This window comes from Pelodiscus sinensis, chromosome 19 (assembly GCF_049634645.1).
Source record: "Pelodiscus sinensis isolate JC-2024 chromosome 19, ASM4963464v1, whole genome shotgun sequence".
Lineage (NCBI taxonomy): Eukaryota > Metazoa > Chordata > Testudines > Trionychidae > Pelodiscus > Pelodiscus sinensis.
Window position 1 is genome coordinate 25608933 of NC_134729.1, and position 20949 is coordinate 25629881.

Here is a 20949-nt window from a genome sequence, read left to right on the forward strand (position 1 = left end):
CTCCTCCCCGGGGCCTCGTGCTCCCGGCTCCTCCCCTGGGCCCCTCTGGGCCCCGTGCTTCTGGCTCCTCCCCATGGCCCCTCTGGACCCCGTGCTCCCGGCTCCTCCCCTGGGCCCCTCTGGGCCCCGTGCTCCTGGCTCCTCCCCATGGCCCCTCTGGACCCCGTGCTCCCGGCTCCTCCCCTGGACCCCTGTGCTCCCGGCTCCTCCCCTGGACCCCTGTGCTCCCGGCTCCTCCCCTGGGCCCCGTGCTCCCGGCTCCTCCCCTGGGCCCCGTGCTCCTGGCTCCTCCCCGGGGCCTCGTGCTCCCGGCTCCTCCCCTGGGCCCCTCTGGGCCCCGTGCTCCCGGCTCCTCCCCTGGGCCCCGTGCTCCCGGCTCCTCCCCTGGGCCTCGTGCTCCCGGCTCCTCCCCTGGGCCCCTCTGGGCCCCGTGCTCCCGGCCCTCCCTTGGACCCCCGTGCTCCCGGCTCCTCCCCTGGGCCTCGTGCTCCCGGCTCCTCCCCTGGGCCCCTCTGGGCCCCGTGCTCCCGGCCCTCCCTTGGACCCCCGTGCTCCCGGCTCCTCCCCTGGGCCTCGTGCTCCCGGCTCCTCCCCTGGGCCCCTCTGGGCCCCGTGCTCCCAGCTCCTCCCCTGGGCCTCGTGCTCCCGGCTGCTGTGGGAATGCCCGGGGCTGGGGCTGGGAGCCGCCGGCACAGACAGAAGGGGCTGGGACATGTCATCCTCGCATGTTGCTGCCCCACAAACAGCTCAGCACCCGTGCCTGCTGGCTACCATGGCAACAACACCTCCACTAGCTGGGCCTTGGGACCCAGGGCACCGCCTGAGCCACCTTCATCTCTGCCCCAAGCGACCTGCCCCGCCAGAGGGCTCCTGGGCCCTGGTCTCTGCTGCTGAATAGGACCCTGGCCGGTGTGGGCGCCAGGCCCACGTGCAGCCAGGACGACTGGGGGGTGGAACGGGGCAGGTGCCGGGGTGGGAGGGGGTCGCGCAGGCAGAGGCGGAGCCATGGCTGAGGGTGCAGGGCCGGGCCCTGGCTCCGATCAGGCCCAAGAGGGGATTCTGCAGCCAGCCCAGCTCCCCTTGGGGCACGACGCACCTCGAGCAAAGCGCTGGCTGCAAGGCACAGGGCCGGGACTGGACCAGGGGCCTGGCAGGGTCTGGGCAGAGCCTGGTTACTCTGGGCAGGGGAGGCAGGGAGGCTCCGTTAGGGCCACCTGCTACCCGAATCAGCTCCACAGGCAAGTCCCTCCTGACCCGGGCTGGGGGGTGGATGGGAAGGGAAAAGCAGCGAGTGATGGGGCCTTGAGGGAAGAGGCGGGGCCTGGGGGGAACCTGGGAGGGAAGGGGCGGAGCAGGGGAGTGTCTGGGTTTCAATATTTTCAAGTTGGCGCCGCTGGTTCCTGGACCAGGTGGGCAGCAGTGACCCGCTCGATCACCTCAGCCGGGCACTGCCCGGGAGCCAGGTGTCTGCAGCTCGCGTCAGCACCGCCCAGCCCAGCCCTGGCTCTCCCCCTGCTGGGACCCTGGTCCCACAGCCAGGGCTGAGCCAAGCAGGGTCTCGTGCCTGGAGGAGGAGCGGCTGCAGGGAAGGGCCAGCAGAGGCGGGCATGGTGGGAACACGCTGCCAGGCACTCACCCACACAGTTCTTCCCATCCAGGCTCAGGTCGTACCCCTCCTGGCACAGGCACTGGAAGGAGCCGATGCTGTTTATACACTGGCCGTTCCGGCACACCTGCCCCCCCAGGGACGAGCACTCGTCAATGTCTGCAGGGACAGGAGAGAGAAGCACAGTCGGACAAACCCACAGGGTGACTGTGAGACACCAGGCGCTCACCCTTCCCACAGCTGTGACTGTGAAACAGCCGGCGCTCACCTCCTACGGCTGTGACTGTGAGACACCCAGCGCTCACCCCCTACAGATGTGACTGTGAAACAGCCGGTGCTCACCCCCTACAGCTGTGACTGTGAGACACCCAGCTCTCACATGCTACAGCTGTGAATGTAAGACACCCGGCCCTCACCCCCCACAGTTGTGACTGTGAGACACCGGCGCTCACCCTTCCCACAGCTGTACCTACGACACCCAATCTACACAGCTGTGATTATGTGTGACACCCAACACTCATACTCACACAACCATCACAATGTGCCACCTGACCCTTACACCCTCACAGCAATGACTATGTGACCTTTGACCCTCATGCCCATTCAGCTGTGGCTGTATTTCCAGCCAACCTACACATCCGTACAGCCATGACCCTGACTGACCCTCACAACCTCACAGTCATAACTGCGAACGACTGCTAACCCACCCCCCAAACAGCAGTGGCTGTGACACCCATCTCACAGCGGTGATTGTGCGGAGTCTCTCACCCATGCAGTCATTATTGTGCGTCAGCTCAAAGCCTGGGAAGCAGAGGCAGTTGTAGGAGCCGACTGTATTCTTGCAGGTGCCGTTCCCACAGGGCTGCCGGTCGCATTCGTCTATATCTGCGAAGGGAAGAGGGGTTCAGACCAGCGGCTGGCCAGGGGATGGCACCTGGTGCCATGAGGGGACAAGGAGATGCTCTGTCTGGGATGTGCCATGGCCCGTCCTCCCCCTGCAAACCCACCCAGGGGCCCAAAGAGCTCTCCTTCCCTTTGGAAAGGGCTTAAGTCCACGGCATGCACTGACCCATGCACATGGTCTGCTCTCCTGTGGCCTTGAACCCGTTGTGGCAGATGCAGATGTAGCTGCCCACGGTGTCCACACAGTCCCCGTGGCTGCAGACGTTGGGGATTTCCTGGCATTCATTGCGACCTACAAGAAGAACCCAGAAAGCCGTGAAGAGGAGACACCAGCCAAGGTGGGGACAGATACCCTCTCCACCTCAAACCTTCTGGGAGTCTGAGCCTCTGTTCTGTTTCCATGCGGCCTGCAGCCATTTCACTCTGTGGCTGTTCTTTTTCTTTTCTCTTCAGCTAGCGTCCTCCTTTTTGTGCTAGTCCCCTTTTTTAAGGTAAGTGGTACTGGGGCGGGAGGCTTCTTTGGGAGGTTCCCTCCTTAAGGAGGTTACATTTAAGTGCATTATGGTCCCTGTTCTTGAGAGGTCCTGCTACAGTCACTCCTTGGACTAGATTTTGTGCTCCATGTAGGGCTAAGTCAAGACCTGCCTCTCCCCTGTGGGCCCAGGACCTGCCGCCCCAAGAAAGAGCCACTGACAGTGTTTAGAAACGTTGTCTCTGCGGCCCGTCCTGAGGCGAGAGGTAACCAGTCAACATGGGGACGGAGCACACCCCGACACAATCGCTCAATTCACCCCGAGGTGCCCGCTTCTCCCACCTTCCCCAAAGGTGCCGGGCAGGGGAGCTCGGGAGCAATCTGACTTCGAAATCAGCTCCTTCTCCGCGGGGCTATGTGGGGGAACCCCTTGTCCAAATGGCCCCCCAGGAACCTCTTGTGGTAAAGCCATGTGGGGGGAGGGGCGGCTGGCACCAGTTTAGTTCATGTTGCAAAAGGGCTTCAATTTTAAAAGGCAAAAGAGGGCCTATTAAAATTCTGTCTGCCGCGCCAGAGTCTCACTGAAACGGCCGTGATAGCCGGTGGACGGCTTGGGTTCTCTACAGCAGTTTGTGGTAGGAGAGGGAGACACTATCATTTCAGGTTTGCTATGACTGGTCTAAATGAGAGCCATGTAATTAAATGTGACTGCAAAGGGCTGGGCCAGGCCCCGATGCCCCTGCTGGAGGCTTGTGGACTTGTCACACCCTGTCCCAAAAAAGGAACCATAGAGAAGTCTTCCAAGGAAGCTAGACTGGCTGCAGTGAAACCAGCCAATCCGGGGCCAGGAAGACCTATAAGAAGCTGCAGAACCAGCATCAGCTCAGTGCCTCTGGAACCCTGGGAAGGTGAAGTCAGCAGCACCATGGAGAGCTCCGCATGGGAGCTATTGTGGCCGGAGATCCAAGTCCTAAGGTAGGAGCGAGGAAGCTGTCTCAGGGTACGTCTACACTACAGCGCTAATTTGAACTAACTTAGTTCGAATTAGTTAATTCGAACTAAGATAATTCGAACTAACGCATCTAGAACTAAAAACTAGTTCGAATTAGCAAATTTGAACTAGCGTGTCCACATTAAGTGGACCCTGAACCGGGCTTAAGGATGGCCGGAAGCAGTGCCGGCAGGGCATCAGAGGAGGACTTAGAGCGTGGAGATGCTGTCTCAGGCTAGCCGAGGGCTGCGCTTAAAAGGGTCCTGATCCCCACCCCGGACAGACAGTTCTCAGGGGTGCCCCGCTTGCAAAGTAGTCCTGGCTTGGAGTGCCCGGAGTACCCACACTGGGCACATCACAGCACTCGGCCATCAGCCCGGCTGCACTTGCCGCAGGCTGCCATCAGGAGAGAGGGGGCAATTGGGGGGCTGCAGGAGAGCTTCCACCCCCAGAAGCCCGCAGAGCCAGCCCAGTCCTCCCCATCGGGGGCTTGTGCCCCATTCCTCCCTCACCTCCTTCCACTTACCCTTCCCTAGCCCCTCTTCTTGATGTACAAAATAAAGATAACGTGTCTTCCAAAATGGAATCTGTCTTTATTGAACAAAACTGGGGGAGACTAGGAAAAGGAGGTGGGAGAGGGGAAGAGAGAGGCTGGGAGAGGGGAGGGCAACTAAAATGATCAGGGGTTAGGAACAGGTCCCATATGAAGAGAGGCTAAAGAGACTGGGACTTTTCAGCTTAGAAAAGAGGAGATGGAGGGGGGACAGGATAGAGGTCTCTAAAAGCAGAAGTGGGGTGGAGAGGGTGCATACAGAAAAGTTCTTCATTAGTTCCCATAAAGAAGGACTAGAGGACACCAAAGGAAAGGAATGGGTAGCAGGCTTCAAACTAGTAACAGAAAGTTCTTCACAAAGCAAAGAGTCAACCTGTGGAACTCCTTGCTGCAGGAGGCTGTGAAGGCTACAACTAGAACAGAGTTTAAAGGGAAGTGAGATCAAGTCATGGAGGTTGGGTCCATGGAGTGGTATTAGCCAGGGGGTAGGAGTGGTGTCCCTGCCCAAGGTTTGTGGAAGGCTGGAGAGGGATGGCACGAGACAAATGGCTTGGTCACTGTCGTTGGTCCTTCCTCTCCAGGGTCCCTAGGGTTGGCCACTGTTGGCAGACAGGCTACTGGGCTAGATGGACCTTTGGTCTGACCCAGTACGGCCATTGTAAGCTCAGGGCTCAGGGTCGGGGGTCTCAGTGGACCCCCTTGATTCTCTTGCACACCTGCTCCTGGGTGGCCAGGCTGGCAGCTCTCCTGCCCAAGCTGGCCACTTTCCTGTGCCTAGTGCAGAGATCGTGGACGAGGTCCACGATGTCTGCACTAGCCCAGGCAGGTGCCCGCCTCTTGCGGTCCCGGGCAAGCTCCCGGGAGCTGCCAGCCTGGTCCTGGGACGAGGGGGAGGGCTGGGGGGCATCGGGTGGGTGGCTCAATCCGTGCCAGGTGCAGGGTCTGCTGGCTGGGTGCTGGCAGGCTTGCACCTGGCACGGGCACCGTAGCCAGCCCGTGCCCCTTTAAGAGGTCCGGGGCCGGGAGGGGGGCAGTAGAGTTTCCCTGGTGTTGGCCAGAGTGGCCACCAGGGAAAGCTGGGGAGGGCTAGCCTCCCACTAGTTCGAATTAAGGGGCTACACAGCCCTTAATTCGAACTAGCTAGTTCGAACTAGGCTTAATCCTCGTGGAATGAGGTTTACCTAGTTCGAACTAAGCACTCCGCTAGTTCGCATTAAATTCGAACTAACGGAGCGCTAGTGTAGCGCCTATTAAAGTTAGTTCGAACTAACGTCCGTTAGTTCGAACTAACTTTGTAGTGTAGACATACCCTCAGGGAGAAGACCTGGAGGCGCTGCTCTCGACCAGCGTGGGCAACGCACTACGAGGGACGCTAACAGAGGGCACCAAGACGGGGCTCTGATTCGCACAGGGGTGTGCCTCTGCCGGAGTGGCCGAAAAGGCTTAGGCCGTGCAGGGGTGCACACTTAGACAGGGTGGGGGTGCTGGCCGGAAGTGAGTGCCACCCCATTATAGCGCCCTATTATCTGACATTTCCTTTGGCCCCTTTTCCAAGGAACCCCAGTGCTTTGGAGGGGGAGACGACAGGTGGGAGCTCTCGGGGGCTTGTTCTCTGTGGCTATTTGTCATGAGGGACCCCTTGGACAGGGGAGAGTGTTCTGGGGCCCCTAGGCTGGCGTGGCCGGATCTTAGAACAGGGCCAGATCCCAAAGCTCAGCAAGACCGTTGAGCACAAGCAGTTCCATTGCTCAGGAAAAGGGGGGGCACGCACCACAATCTCTTTGGCCCAAGGCTTCTGCTCTCGAGAGCCTTTCAATTCCTGCTATTCTACTCGCTAGGGCTATGTCCAGACTGGCCCCTAATTCCGGAAGAGGCATGCAAAGCAGGCAGTCAGAATAGGGAAATCCACGGGGGATTTAAATATCCCCCTGCGGGATTTAAATAAACATGGCCGCCGCTTTTTTTCCAGCTTGGGGAAAAGCCGGAAAAGAGCGTCTAGACTGGCGCGATCCTCCGGAATAAAGCCCTTTTCCGGAGGATCTCTTATTCCTACTTTCAGGTAGGATCATTTTAAACACAACGCTCCCCCAAAGGGCCAGGCCTGTAGTCACCCCCGACCAGACGAGCCTGTTGGGAGGGGACCAGGGCTGGAGTAAGAGCTGGAACATTTTGTTAGCAGTAGCTTGGGAACCCCTTGCTCAGACAACCTCAAATCTGCTCCAGCAGCGCCCAGGAGATACAGCCGTTTGTCAGCATGTGGACCTGAGGGCGTGCAGAAGAATCAGACGGCAAGCTGGTCTCACGCACAGTCCATGTGGTGCTGAGAAACGCTGCGGGCCTAGGAAAGGGGCGTGTCTGCTGCTCCGCGGCCCGGGACAAGCAGTGGCGCAGACGGGCAGTGGACGTTGGGCTCCCCTATGCACCCAGCAACAGGGGCAGGGATGTTCCGTCATCCTGCACATGCACTCGCCTTTCTGAGGTGCCCGAGCCACATTCCTGCCTTGACCCCTGACCTCAGGGCCCCTGAGGGGCAGCACATTGGAGAAGAACCCGAGTCTCCCATGAGAACAATGGGGGGCTCCCTGTTCCCCTCCCGCCAGCCCCTGGCATGAGCCCTTCGCGACAGGAGATGGGGTGAGGAGTCCTAGCGCCCATCGCTTGCTGGCAGCTCTGGGCCCATGTGCATTGCCTCTGCTATAGGTAGTCAAGAGCGCCCCTCTTACCCACGCAGGCTCCGCTAGGTGACAGCTTGTATCCGGTTGAGCATTCGCACCTGTAACTGCCCGGGATGTTGATGCAATCGGCATTACGCTGGCAGAGGTTCTCCCCGCTGCTGCACTCATCAATGTCTGCAGGGAGAAAGAAACCACTGACTGACCGTGCAGGGTGTGCGAGACTCTGGTGTCAGTCACCACGTCACCACGGGAACACCAGAGCAACCAAACCACTGACTGACCGTGCAGGGTGTGCGAGACTCTGGTGTCAGTCACCACGGGAACACCAGAGCAGCCAAACCACTGACTGACCGTGCAGGGTGTGCGAGACTCTGGTGTCAGTCACCACGTCACCACAGGAACACCAGAGCAACCAAACCACTGACTGACTGTGCAGGGTGTGCGAGACTCTGGTGTCAGTCACCACGGGAACACCAGAGCAGCCAAACCACTGACTGACCGTGCAGGGTGTGCGAGACTCTGGTGTCAGTCACCACAGGAACACCAGAGCAGCCAAACCACTGACTGACTGTGCAGGGTGTGCAAGACTCTGGTGTCAGTCACCACGGGAACACCAGAGCAACCAAACCACTGACTGACCGTGCAGGGTGTGCGAGACTCTGGTGTCAGTCACCACGTCACCACGGGAACACCAGAGCAACCAAACCACTGACTGACTGTGCAGGGTGTGCGAGACTCTGGTGTCAGTCACCACGTCACCACAGGAACACCAGAGCAACCAAACCACTGACTGACTGTGCAGGGTGTGCGAGACTCTGGTGTCAGTCACCACGGGAACACCAGAGCAGCCAAACCACTGACTGACTGTGCAGGGTGTGCGAGACTCTGGTGTCAGTCACCACGGGAACACCAGAGCAGCCAAACCACTGACTGACCGTGCAGGGTGTGCGAGACTCTGGTGTCAGTCACCACAGGAACACCAGAGCAGCCAAACCACTGACTGACTGTGCAGGGTGTGCAAGACTCTGGTGTCAGTCACCACGGGAACACCAGAGCAACCAAACCACTGACTGACCGTGCAGGGTGTGCAAGACTCTGGTGTCAGTCACCACGGGAACACCAGAGCAACCAAACCACTGACTGACCGTGCAGGGTGTGCAAGACTCTGGTGTCAGTCACCACGGGAACACCAGAGCAACCAAACCACTGACTGACCGTGCAGGGTGTGCGAGACCCTGGCATCACAATGACACCATAGAAGAATTGGATAAAGCCCAAAACAGAGAGAATTTTTTTAAATGGCAAAATTGTTTTCATTTCATTTTCTCAAAAATGTTTGAATCAAAATGGGCCTTTTACAATTTATTTTCCCCATTTCTGGGGTTTGAAATAAGAAATGTGGTTTGGGTGGGATTCGGCTCAGAAGCTATTTCTAAACATTGTGGGAAGTGAAAAAGGAAAGATCTCAAGAACGAACACGGTTGCCTGGTCGACACTTAAAACTTCCAGTTGCCATAGCTACGGCGCCCGGGGGTAGATCCAGCTATGTTGGCGGAAGAACGCTTCCCACAACCCCGCTACTGTCACTCGGAGGGGCAGCCTCTCCACAGTGACAGAAACTGGCTGTGGGCGGCATCTCCACCAGGGGTTCTGCTGGCAGGGCTCCCGCACTGTGGCTGTGCTGTCTACAGACCCCACAGAGCACAAGCCCCTGCTCTGCTCCGACTCCACCCCCACCTCACCTCCTCCCGCCCCGCCCCGCCCCCTACCCGAGCTTCCTGAAGGCTGCGAGCCAGCGGCCTGCGGCTCCCGGGGCGTTGAGGATGGGGCCTCCTGCAGGCGAGAGGTGGGGGGGAGGACGGGGAGGTTCCCCATGGCTGTTCCAGCCTGGCTGGGACATGGGTTTCCACATCCATGTCCACGCTGCACTGCAAACCGGAGCTCGTGGCGCTGGAGCCAGGTCCCTCCGCCCTGCACCGCACAGACCTCCGGAGGTGGGGCTGCAGCTTGACCAGTGTCCACACTGCAGAGTGACCGTGGGACTTGGAGCCTCCCCCCGCCGGGCCCTGGGCTCTTGGGCTGAGTTGTGTGTGGGCAGAGGCAGGGCTATGGGCTCCGACCCGTGCTGGAGTCCGGGCGTGGGCTGCAGAGCAGATACCCCAGCGACCTCCGGCACCTTGCCCGATAGTGTCACAGCAACCCCTGGCCTGCCCGGCCGCTGGGACTGTGAGCCCCTGGTTTGCCTGGCCCGGCCCGCGTGGCCGCTGGGACTGTGAGCCCCTGGTTTGCCTGGCCCGGCCCGCGTGGCCGCTGGGACTGTGAGCCCCTGGTTTGCCCGGCCTGCGTGGCCGCTGGGACTATGAGCCCCTGGTTTGCCCAGCCCGGCCCGGCCCACGTGGCCGAAGGAATGTGAGCCCCTGGTTTGCCCGGCCCGGCCCGCGTGGCCGCTGGGACTGTGAGCCCCTGGTTTGCCTGGCCCGGCCCGGCCCGCGTGGCCCCTGGGACTGAGCCCGGGCGACCCCGGCCGTTACCTTCGCAGATGAGCAGGATGTTGTTGTAGCTGAAGCCGATGGGGCACTCGCAGCGGAAGGAGCCGATCTGGTTGATGCAGACGCCGTTGGTGCAGATGGCAGGGATCTCGCTGCACTCGTCAATATCTGCCCAATGACCAAGGCCCATCAGTGATGGGGGGGGGGGCGGACTGGGGAGGAGAGTCAGGAGCCTGACGTCCGTCCTCTCCCTGCGGCGGCAGGGCCCCAGCTCAGCTGTGAATAGCCACCGTGCGGGACTCTCCCTGGCTACAGAGACTGGCTCCCTCTCCCCTCCCTCGGCGCCTCCCTTTCCGCTCGGGCCTGAGCCCCGCTGCCAGACGGGAGCATCGCGGCCTCCTCCAGAACACAGAGCGGGAGGCTGCCCCTTGCTCCTCTTGAGCTTTTCTGTCCTGGGTCCTGCTCCCTGAACTCAAGGTTCCTGTTCCTGGTGAAGGCTGTGTGTGTGCATGTGTGTGGAGGGGTGTGTGTGGGGAGGAGAGTGTGTGTGCATGTGTGTGGAGGGGTGTGTGTGGGGAGGAGAGTGTGTGTGCATGTGTGTGGAGGGGTGTGTGTGGGGAGGAGAGTGTGTGTGCACGTGTGTGGAGGGGTGTGTGCGCACATATGTGGAGGAGTGTGTGTGTGTGCATGTGCACGCGTGTGGGTGTGTGCAGAAGCGTGTGTGCATGTGGGTGGAGGAGAGTGTTTGCACGTGTGTGTGTGTAAGCATGTGGGTGTGTAAGCACGTGTGTGTGTGTGCAGGGGTGTGCACATGTGTGTGGAAAAGAGTGTGTGTGCTGCAGAGAGGCAGCACGTTTGGGCTGTGACACGTGTCGACTGACGAGCTCCGGAAGAGTCTTGCTTCATTTTGCATGTGGCTTTGGGTGGCTGTTGCAGGGCGCATCTGGGCATAACCTTACGGGGCCCAAGGGGTGAACTGACACAAATGCCTGTAGCAGATCTGAGCCCCAGCCCGGCGTGCTGGACAAGCGGCCAGCGGTGGGAACCCAGCGGGGCCCTGGCTGCTGTCCCAAGAGTTACCGGCTCTGTCATGTTACTGGATTTTAGGGGAGCAGCCAGCTACTGTTGCCCCCACGGGCGGGTGTTTGCCCCAAGAGTTGATACGAAGGGGCCATGTGAGGTGTCAAACGAAAGCTTCCCTTCTACTGGTTCAGTACGTGCCATTCCTGTACTTGTATAATGTCTATGTGTGAAGTTATGAACATGGACTCTGTGTTAATACTGGAAATGTCTCGGTTCGTGGCTGAGCAATGGGTGAGCAATGCTCAGCCAATGGATAAGCTAATGAGCAAGACTCCAGGGACAATGATCTCCGAGTGTCAGAGACACACCTCAGGAATGGGACTGATACCTAGGGGCTACCAGCAGGGAACACAGGGATAGGCCGCTGACCAGGTGACCTGCTGCAGCCAAGGAGAGGCCATAGGGGGTATAGAAGTGCCACGTGGCAGCCTCCATTTTCGTCTTCAGCTCAGCTCTTGAACCTAGAGGCAGCCTTGCAAGGAACCGCGAGCCAGAAAGAACTGTGGACCCATCCTGACATAGGATGTGCACCAAAGATTTTTAAGTCAGCAGCTGTAACATCTCTGCTAGAGCCTGTGTCGAGAACTGGCAGACTCGCTGCATGTAACGTACGATACATTAACAGCCTCACTTTCCTGCTTTTCTTTCTCTTAGTAATAACCCTTTAGATTCTGAAGGATCGGCTCAGCGTGATTTGTGGGTAAGGTCTAGGGTGTCAATTGATCGGGACTTGTGGCTGGTTTCTTGGGACTGGAAGAACCCGTTGGGGTGGGTGAGATTGGGCCCTATAACCCCTCACCCGTGTGTTCGGCCCGGGGCGGATTGGGGCGCAGAGAGAGCTGGGGTGTCAGAGGGTTTTGCTCGTGAGGCTTCTGGCTGGCCGAGCAGGCGGCTGGAGCACTCGATGGGACTGGTTTGTGGCCTAGTTGGGAAGGTCTTCAGTCTGGGGCTGTGAGGAGCCCCGAATTTGAGCAATTCGCCCTGAGCGGCGCCCTCAGCTGAGCCCAGACCCAGCCCGGCCCGTCACAAGCTCTGACTAGCTCCTTACGCCCCCGTCTGACTGTATCCACCTCCCTGCTCGGCCTGTCCCTGCCGGACTGAGCCCCCAGGCCGGACGCCCGGACTCAGCTCCACCCGTGCCCTGTCCTCGCCGTGCTAAAGCGACAGGGCCCTGAAGTTCCCCCCGAGGGCAGGTTTTCCAGGCTCTTCTCTGACCCCTCCCATGCCTGGGCTCTCTGGGAAGGGGGGGCTCTGGGAGCTGTGAGGCGAGGTCGGGGCAAGCACAGGGGCTCTGGGCTGGGCCGGGCGGGGGTGTCGGGGCCGGGCTCTGGGCCGGGGAGGCAGGCCGGGCCGGGCGGGGGTGTCGGGGCCGGGCTCTGGGCCGGGGAGGCAGGCCGGGCCGGGCGGGGGTGTCGGGGTCGGGCTCTGGGCCGGGGAGGCAGGCCGGGCCGGGCGGGGGTGTCGGGGTCGGGCTCTGGGCCGGGGAGGCAGGCCGGGCCGGGCGGGGGTGTCGGGGCCGGGCTCTGGGCCGGGGAGGCAGGCCGGGCCGGGCGGGGGTGTCGGGGCCGGGCTCTGGGCCGGGGAGGCAGGCCGGGCCGGGCGGGGGTGTCGGGGTCGGGCTCTGGGCCGGGGAGGCAGGCCGGGCCGGGCGGGGGTGTCGGGGTCGGGCTCTGGGCCGGGGAGGCAGGCCGGGCCGGGCGGGGGTGTCGGGGCCGGGCTCTGGGCCGGGGAGGCAGGCCGGGCCGGGCGGGGGTGTCGGGGCTGGGCTCTGGGCCGGGGAAGCAGGCCGTGCCGGGCGGGGGTGTCGGGGCCGGGCTCTGGGCCGGGGAGGCAGGCCGGGCCGGGCGGGGGTGTCGGGGCCGGGCTCTGGGCCGGGGAGGCAGGCCGGGTGTGTCTCCCACTGGCCCGGCCATGGCACACAAAGCCCGAGGCTGCAGCCCTGGGAGAGTGAGGGAGGGTGGGAGGGAGGGAGCGAGAACCGCGCGGGAATGGAGGGACGCACGACAAGGCGCTGAGGGTGGGAGAAGAACAGAATTAAGCTGAGCCAGCAGGGGGAACACACAGGACCCCAGGGCTCCCACGTGGCCTGTGGCCCTCAGTCCCGCACACCCGGCCCCGCGGCGCTGCCCTCAGTCCCCAGGCCCCTCTCGCTCCTCTCCTGCGTCTCCGCACAACGGCAGGAAGGGGGCGCTGTTACCGGCTGCCGAGGGGAACACACCGAACCCCCTGCAGCCCCCGCTCTGGGCGGGCCCCCGTCTTGTGCAGGGGCGAGGGAGCCGCTTGAGAGCCGCTGACTCGCTGGGGGTATGTCTACACTACCCCGCTAGTTCGAACTAGCGGGGTAATGTATGCATACCGCACTTGCTAATGAAGCCCGGGATTTGAATTTCCCGGGCTTCATTAGCATAAGCGGGGAGCCGCCATTTTTAAATCCCCGCTGCTTCGAACCCCGTGTAGCGCGGCTACACGGGGCTCGAACTAGGTAGTTCGGACTAGGGTCCTATTCCGAACTACCGGTACTCCTCGTGAAACGAGGTGTACCGGTAGTTCGGAATAGGCACCCTAGTCCGAACTACCTAGTTCGAGCCCCGTGTAGCCGCGCTACACGGGGTTCGAAGCAGCGGGGATTTAAAAATGGCGGCTCCCCGCTTATGCTAATGAAGCCCGGGAAATTCAAATCCCGGGCTTCATTAGCAAGTGCGGTATGCATACATTACCCTCCTAGTTCGAACTAGGAGGGTAGTGTAGACATACCCTGGGTCTGCTTGCGGGGCCGTTTGCACGGGCAGTGACGGGAACCGGCTCTGCACTCGTATTTCACGTGTGCTCCTGGGCAGAGCGACAGGCTGGGCCAGCCCCCTGCGGCAGGGCGGCCGCTCGAGCGACCAGCAGCACCTCACTGACGGGCCCCACGTGGGGCCGCCCACAGCCGAGCAACTGGCTGGGAACGCTGAGAGCAGCATGGAGCCAGGGCCTGGACAGGGCGCCTCCCCGGGACAAACTCCCTCTGGGGCTCTGCGTTCACACCAGGACCCGGGGGTGAGGGTGTGAGGGGGCTGGGGGGCCTCCCTCTCGGTCGTCTCTCCAGCTCAGCCCTCAGGAGCGCCTTGGCGCTGGGCCGGGGACCCATCCTACCAGCACTCCGGAAACAGCCAATTCTTTTATCTCTCGTACCAAGAACCTCGCAACCGGTGTATTCCCCTTGATTCCTTGAGCAGTTTCACCCTCAACACCTAGCCCCCCGACGCCTCTTTCTTTCTTTCAATAGCCCTCGAGATTGCAGGTTTAAAGGACTGGCCCAGTGAGCTCTGTTGGGTAAGATTTGAGGTAAAAATCGCCCTGGGACTGTGGCTGGCATTTTGGGATGGGGAGAACCTGTTCGGAGTTGGTGAGATGAGTTGTAACCTCTCCCCTGTGTAAGGGGGGCTGGGGGGCACAGGGAGCACAGGGCGCCTGCGGGGAGGTGGGGGATGGGTTATAGCCTCTCCCCTGTGTGAAGTGGGGGTTGGGGGGCACAGGGAGCACGGGGGGCCTGCGGGTAGTGGGGGATGGGTTATAGCCTCTCCCCTGTGTGAGGTGGGGGCACAGGGAGCACGGGGGGCCTGTGGGGAGGTGGGGGATGGGTTATAGCCTCTCCCCTGTGTGAAGTGGGGGTTGGGGGGCACAGGGAGCATGGGGGGGCTGCGGGGAGGTGGGAGGATGGGTTATAGCCTCTGCCCTGTGTGAAGTGGGGGTTGGGGGGCACAGGGAGCACGGGGGGCCTGCGGGTAGGTGGGGGATGGGTTATAGCCTCTCCCCTGTGTGAGGTGGGGGCACAGGGAGCACGGGGGGGCCTGTGGGGAGGTGGGGGATGGGTTATAGCCTCTCCCCTGTGGGGGGTGGGGGCACAGGGAGCACGGGGGGGCTGCGGGGAGGTGGGGGGGATGGGTTATAACCTCTCCCCTATTGAGGTGGGGGGTGGGGGCACAGGGAGCACGGGGGGGCTGCGGGGAGGTGGGGGGGATGGGTTATAACCTCTCCCCTATTGAGGTGGGGGGGGGGCTGCGGGGATTGCTCGGGTGGTTCCTGGGTGCCCAGTGCAGCGACACAAGAGCTCGCTGTGCCTGGTTTGGTGCTGACGGCGGAGGAGCCCGCTCTGTCAGTGGTCCTGTCCCTAAGCAATGGGCTGTGATGTGACCCTCGGGGCGGTGCCCCCGACCCCGCTGTATCCCGCAGGCACTGGGCCCCCCGTGGCTCCGCCAGGGCCCCGGCAGGACTCACCGATGGGCTTCCCCGTGTGAATGTCGATGATGAAGCCGGGGGCCTGGTTCCCGCAAAGGATCTGGTACTCGGCTGGAAGGGAACGGGCAGGGTCACGCGGGGCCCGGGGACAGACCCCCCGGTGGAACCCTAGGCCCCGAGTCAGCGGAAGCGCCTGTCCCCGTGTCACGGTTACTTGGGCGCAAGGCAGGGCTGGGGCTGGCCCCAGTCTGCCCCCGTAAGGCTCCCCCCGCCGCAGGGCTTAGGGCCCCAGACCGACGCTGGCACAGTATGTGTGCGCCCCTTACCCGTCTGCACCTCTTACTGCCCCAGGCCGGGGACACAGCAGAGCCCCCCGAGGCAGCTGGGACCCCAGTGCAGGGCCACGCTGGGCGCAAAGCCTGGGGGTGCTGCAGCCTCCCCAACCCCCACTTCCCAGGCCTATGGCCACGCATCGCCTGCCTCCTTCCCCTCATGCCCTGGGACTCCGGGGCCGCACCCCCATCCCCTGAAGCCAGGGCGTCCAGCCCCTCTCCACAAGCTGCCCCCCCAGCATGGCTCTGGGCCACCCATCTCTCCATCTTGGGCTCGGCCGCTCCCAGCCCCTGCAGGGAGCTCCCCCTGCGCCCTCGGGAGGCCATGCTGCTGCTCACGCCCTGTGCAGGGCCGCTCCCTGGGCTCCGCCCGCTGCCAGCAGGGGCCAGCCCAGCCTGCGCCCCACGGCCCCCCAGAGGAGAGAGCAGCTGGGCCCAGGGAGCCTCGCCCAGGCGGGTGACTCACGGCTGGCGGGGGTTGGGCAGGGCTCGCAGGGCTTGTTCCAGGCCTTGCCGATGTTGTAGGAGCAGCAGCACATCTTCTTGGTCATGTTGAAGGACAGCTCGTTCTCACACGTGTCGTTGTAGTTGCGGTAGCACACGCTCTTCCGCATGTCTGCAACGGCACAGGCCACACCGTGGGCACCGGGCGGGGGCAGGGCAGGGCCGGGGAACCGGGCGGGGGCAGGGCAGGGCTGGGGTACTGGGCTGGGGGTAGTACCAGGTACTGGGTTGGGGGCAGGGCAGGGCCTGAGGTACCGGGCTGGGGGTAGTAACGGGTACCAGGCTGGAGGCAGGGCAGGGGTGGGGTACTGGGTTGGGGGCAGGGCAGGGCAGGGCCGGGGTAGTAACGGGTACCAGGCTGGAGGCAGGGCAGGGGTGGGGTACTGGGCTGGGGGCAGGGCAGGGCAGGGCCAGGGTAGTAACGGGTACCAGGCTGGAGGCAGGGCAGGGGTGGGGTACTGGGTTGGGGGCAGGGCAGGGCAGGGCCGGGGTAGTAACGGGTACCAGGCTGGAGGCAGGGCAGGGGTGGGGTACTGGGTTGGGGGCAGGGCAGGGCAGGGCCGGGGTAGTAACGGGTACCAGGCTGGAGGCAGGGCAGGGCAGGGCCGGGGTAGTAACGGGTACCAGGCTGGAGGCAGGGCAGGGGTGGGGTACTGGGTTGGGGGCAGGGCAGGGCAGGGCCGGGGTAGTAACGGGTACCAGGCTGGAGGCAGGGCAGGGGTGGGGTACTGGGTTGGGGGCAGGGCAGGGCAGGGCCGGGGTAGTAACGGGTACCAGGCTGGAGGCAGGGCAGGGGTGGGGTACTGGGTTGGGGGCAGGGCAGGGCCGGGGTAGTAATGGGTACCAGGCTGGAGGCAGGGCAGGGGTGGGGTACTGGGCTGGGGGTAGTACCAGGTCCTGGGTTGGGGTCCCTTGAACGGCCATTCCCCGTAGCCCCGCGCCTCTTCTCACTAGTTCAGTCTTTGGCTGCCCCGAAGAGGGGACAGGACCGCCAGACCTGGCACCGGCCCGGGGTGCCCAGGGCAGTGAGCTGCAGGGGGGAATGGAGCCCCCAGGCCCACCCCAGCAAGCCAGGCCTCCGGCATGGAGAGCAGCCCGGCATGGAGCTGGGAGCAGCCTGCGACCCTGCTGCACCTGCAGGGCCCATCTGAGCATCCCCCCTTCTCCCCAGTGGGTCTGGGCAGCGCCCCGCAAGGAGCGAGCACGGTGCCTGTGAGGCAGGGGGCTCGCCCTGGCTGGCAGACTGACCCCCAGCCTCTCGCCTCGCCCTGCCGGCACCGGCCCACCTGGCCAGCGGCTCTGGGCAGGCAGGCGGGAAGGGATGTGCCCGAGGCTCTGGAGTGAGTCAGTGGCAGAGCACCAGGTGGCTGCGTCCCTGCCAGCTGGCCGCAGCCCCTACCCATGCAGTTGTTGCCGCCGTTGACCTGCATGTACTCCGGGGGGCACACGCAGGTGTAGTTGCCCAGGGTGTTGTAGCAGGTCCCAGGGCCGCAGATCCCGATGTGCGCGGAGCACTCGTCGATGTCTGCCAAGGCAAGGGGCAGGGGCGCCCGTCAATACAGGCGAACTAGGCGGCCCCCGAGGGCTCTGGAGGCGGGGGCGCCGATCGCCTGTTTCGCCCAGGGCGCCAGTTGCCGGCAGCTCGTCTAGGGCCGCTCCTGGCAAGGGGGGGGCGGTTACAGCCGCTCTCACGGGGGGGTAGGGCCTGGCCAGGGCGGGAGGGCAGCTCCACGCATGCATGTACCATCCCACACGGCTGTACACGCATACGCGCACACACACACACACACTCACTCCTGTGTGTGCACACACCCTCTCCCATGAACACACCCACACACACGGACACCCACAACCCCTCCCGTGTATACACACATGCACACATCCACCCTCCTTTGAGTACACACACACACACACACACACACACACACACACACACACATGCACATCCACCCTCTCCTGTATACACACACGCACATGGGCATGCGCCCTTCACATATACACACCCAGCCACTCACCCTCCCATGTGTACACACACACACACACACACACACACACACACACAGAGGTATGCATCCGCCACGTGTACACACACACACACACACTCGGCAGCGCGGTACCTTCACAGATGCGCGTGTCCTCGTTGAGGTAGTAGCCCAGTGGGCACTCGCACTGGAAGCTGCCGAACGTGTTCACACAGTTGCCTCCCTGGCAGAGGCCGGGCAGCTCCTGGCACTCGTCGATATCTGTGAACGCAGAGCGGCTGGGAAGCCCTCGCCCCACGGACCCAGCAGGGCCCTGGCCTGTGCTGCCAGCCCGGCCCCTCCCCGGCCCCCCGCGGCTCTGGGCCCTCGCCCCACTGCCTAGCAGGGCCCTGGCCTGTGCTGCCAGCCCAGCTCCTCCCCGGCCCCTCCCTGGCCCCTCCCCGGCTCCCCGCGGCTCTGGGCCCTCGCCCCACTGCCTAGCAGGGCCCTGGCGTGTGCTGCCAGCCCCGCTCCTCCCCGGCCCCTCCCCGGCTCCCCGCGGCTCTGGGCCCTCGCCCCACTGCCTAGCAGGGCCCTGGCGTGTGCTGCCAGCCCCGCTCCTCCCCGGCCCCTCCCCGGCTCCCCGCGGCTCTGGGCCCTCGCCCCACTGCCTAGCAGGGCCCTGGCGTGTGCTGCCAGCCCGGCTCCTCCCCGGCTCTGGGCCCTCGCCCCACTGCCTAGCAGGGCCCTGGCGTGTGCTGCCAGCCCCGCTCCTCCCCTGCTCGCCCCCCGCTCTCCACCCGCTTGCCTCCGGCTCTGGGCACTTGCTGCACGGACCCAGCCCAGCTTGCCCCCCACTCGCCCCCGGCTCTGGGCCCTCGCCCCACCGCCCAGCAGGGCCCTGGCGTGTGCTGCCAGCCTGGCTCCCCCCGGCTCTGGACACAGACTCATCACATGCCACGTGGTGCAGCAGGGCCAGAAGCCGGCGCCCAAGCAGTGCCAGGGCCCGTGGAGGGGCTCAGAGCGCCTCCTGCTGGCCTGCAGCCATGGCGCCAGGCTGCCTGAGCTGGGGGTTCCCCCGCCGGGGGCTCCGCTTACCCTCCAGGATGACGGTGATGGGGTTGGGCCTGAAGCCTTCTCCTCCGGGGCACAGGGTCTTGTACTCGGCTAGGGAGAGAGTCAGTTACTGGCGGCAGCGAGTCCGGCTCCGCGGCTCCCGGGAGAAACCTGCCAGAACTCGGGCAAACAGCCAGCGGGGCCCCAAGTGCCCCAGAGCCAGCCCGGAGCAGCCCAACTGCCTCTTGCGCCCGCCTTGCCCCCAGCCCAGCTCCCCACGGCCTGGTCCGGGAGAAGGGATAACGAGGGGAAACGTGGCGGGAGATCTGCTGGCGGGACACGTGCTCGAGTAAGGGGGGAGCGGAGCATCCCTGGACCAGCCAGCTTGCAGGCAGGGCTGAGAGGAGAGGTAGGGGCCAGTTCGGTTTGAGTCACCAGAGCCACGAGCCACGCGCGGGGGCTGGGTGCCTAGGGACACTAGCCACGCGGGGGGGGGGGGGTGTGCCCAGGGACACTAGCCACGTGGGGGGGGGGTGCCCAGGGACACTAGTCATGTGCAGGGACTGGGTGTCAAAGGACACTAGCCACGTGGGGGGGGTGCCCAGGGACACTAGCCACGCGGGGGGGGGTGCCCAGGGACACTAGCCACGTGGGGGGGCGGGTGCCCAGGGACACTAGCCACGCGGGGGGGGGGGGTGCCCAGGGACACTAGCCACGCGGGGGGGCGGGTGCCCAGGGACACTAGCCACGCGGGGGGGGGTGCCCAGGGACACTAGCCACGCGGGGGGGGGGTGCCCAGGGACACTAGCCACGCGGGGGGGCGGGTGCCCAGGGACACTAGTCATGTGCAGGGACTGGGTGTCAAAGGACACTAGCCACGTGGGGGGGGCCCAGGGACACTAGCCACGTGGGGGGGCCCCAGGGACACTAGCCATGTGGGGGGGCCCCAGGGACACTAGCCATGTGGGGGGGGCCCAGGGACACTAACCACGTGGGGGGGGCCCCAGGGACACTAGCCACGTGGGGGGGCCCAGGGACACTAGCCACGTGGGGGGGGCCCAGGGACACTAGCCATGTGGGGGGGGCCCCAGGGACACTAGCCACGTGGGGGGCTGGGTGCTAAATGACTTGCAGATCCCCTCCGTGCTACAGAGCGATGCCCCCGCCCAGCCCTGTGGCCTGCAGCCCGGAGCCCCCCACCCCGCTAGCCTGTGGGAGCTGAGCCTCAGCCCCGCACTCACTGGTGTTGGCTGGCGGGCAGAGCTCACAGGGGTTCCCCCAGGCACGGCCCAGCGAGCAGCAGCAGGAGGCCCGAGTGACGCCGACCCCGATCTCCGCGCTGCACGAGATCCCGCCGTCGCCGCGGTCCTGCGTGTCCAGGAAGCAGTTCCCGACGCGGGTGTCTGCGCGGGCAGGTGGGAGACCAGGAGCCTCAGGGAGCAAAGCCCGACCCGCCCTGGCCCACCCGCCGAGGGGGGCACGGCAGGGCCTGGGCAGCAAGGGGGGGGCTGCTGGCCATGGACAACGTCCCCCCCGATGGCAGCAGGTTCCCTCATCGGCCGCCATCGCCCAGGGCAGAGCATCTCTCCGCCTCCCCGGCCCAGCCCAGCCCAGCCCAGCCCAGCCAGCTCCCCCGGCCCAGCCCCCGGCCAGCTCCCCTGTCCCAGCCCCCCTGTCCAAGCCCCCGGCCAGCTCCCCCATCCCAGCCCCCGGCCAGCTCCCCCGTCCAGCCCGTCCCAGCCCCCAGCCAGCTCCCCTGGCCTAGCCCCATGCCCAGTCCCCCGGTTCCGTTAGACAAGGCATGAGCCACCTGCCCTAGTGTGGGGCTAGAGAGACCCCTCGGGGCTGCTAACGGAGGGGCCGTGTTCCGGTGTCCCCAGCCTGGGCAGCCGGGGAGCGTGGCGGCCGGACCCTGGTGGGGCCGCACTCACCCACACACCCCACTCCGGTGGGGTTCAGCTCGAAGTCCTGGGGGCAGTTGCACAGGTAGCTGCCCGGCGTGTTCACACACAGCCCGTTGATGCAGTTCACCGGGTCCGCGCACTCGTTCACGTCTGCAGGGACGGGAGGGAGGGGCTTGGGGTCGGGCTCACCAGGGACACG

The 20949-nt window shown here is 64.2% G+C and overlaps 1 protein-coding gene across 1 annotated transcript in view; it reads right to left on the reverse strand.

Moving 5' to 3' along the window:
- The window catches only part of FBN3 (fibrillin 3), a 169618-nt gene that overhangs the window by 22144 nt on the left and 126525 nt on the right, over positions 1 to 20949 (reverse strand). Inside the window, exons 36-47 of the mRNA XM_075903143.1 lie at positions 20778 to 20900; positions 20088 to 20249; positions 18889 to 18957; positions 17947 to 18072; positions 17229 to 17354; positions 15792 to 15941; positions 15033 to 15104; positions 9732 to 9857; positions 7249 to 7374; positions 2676 to 2801; positions 2375 to 2491; positions 1637 to 1765 (exon numbers count right to left, since the gene is read on the reverse strand). Coding sequence (XP_075759258.1) covers positions 1637 to 1765; positions 2375 to 2491; positions 2676 to 2801; positions 7249 to 7374; positions 9732 to 9857; positions 15033 to 15104; positions 15792 to 15941; positions 17229 to 17354; positions 17947 to 18072; positions 18889 to 18957; positions 20088 to 20249; positions 20778 to 20900 — 1452 coding nt within the window. The remainder of the gene's footprint in view (positions 1 to 1636; positions 1766 to 2374; positions 2492 to 2675; positions 2802 to 7248; positions 7375 to 9731; positions 9858 to 15032; positions 15105 to 15791; positions 15942 to 17228; positions 17355 to 17946; positions 18073 to 18888; positions 18958 to 20087; positions 20250 to 20777; positions 20901 to 20949) is intronic.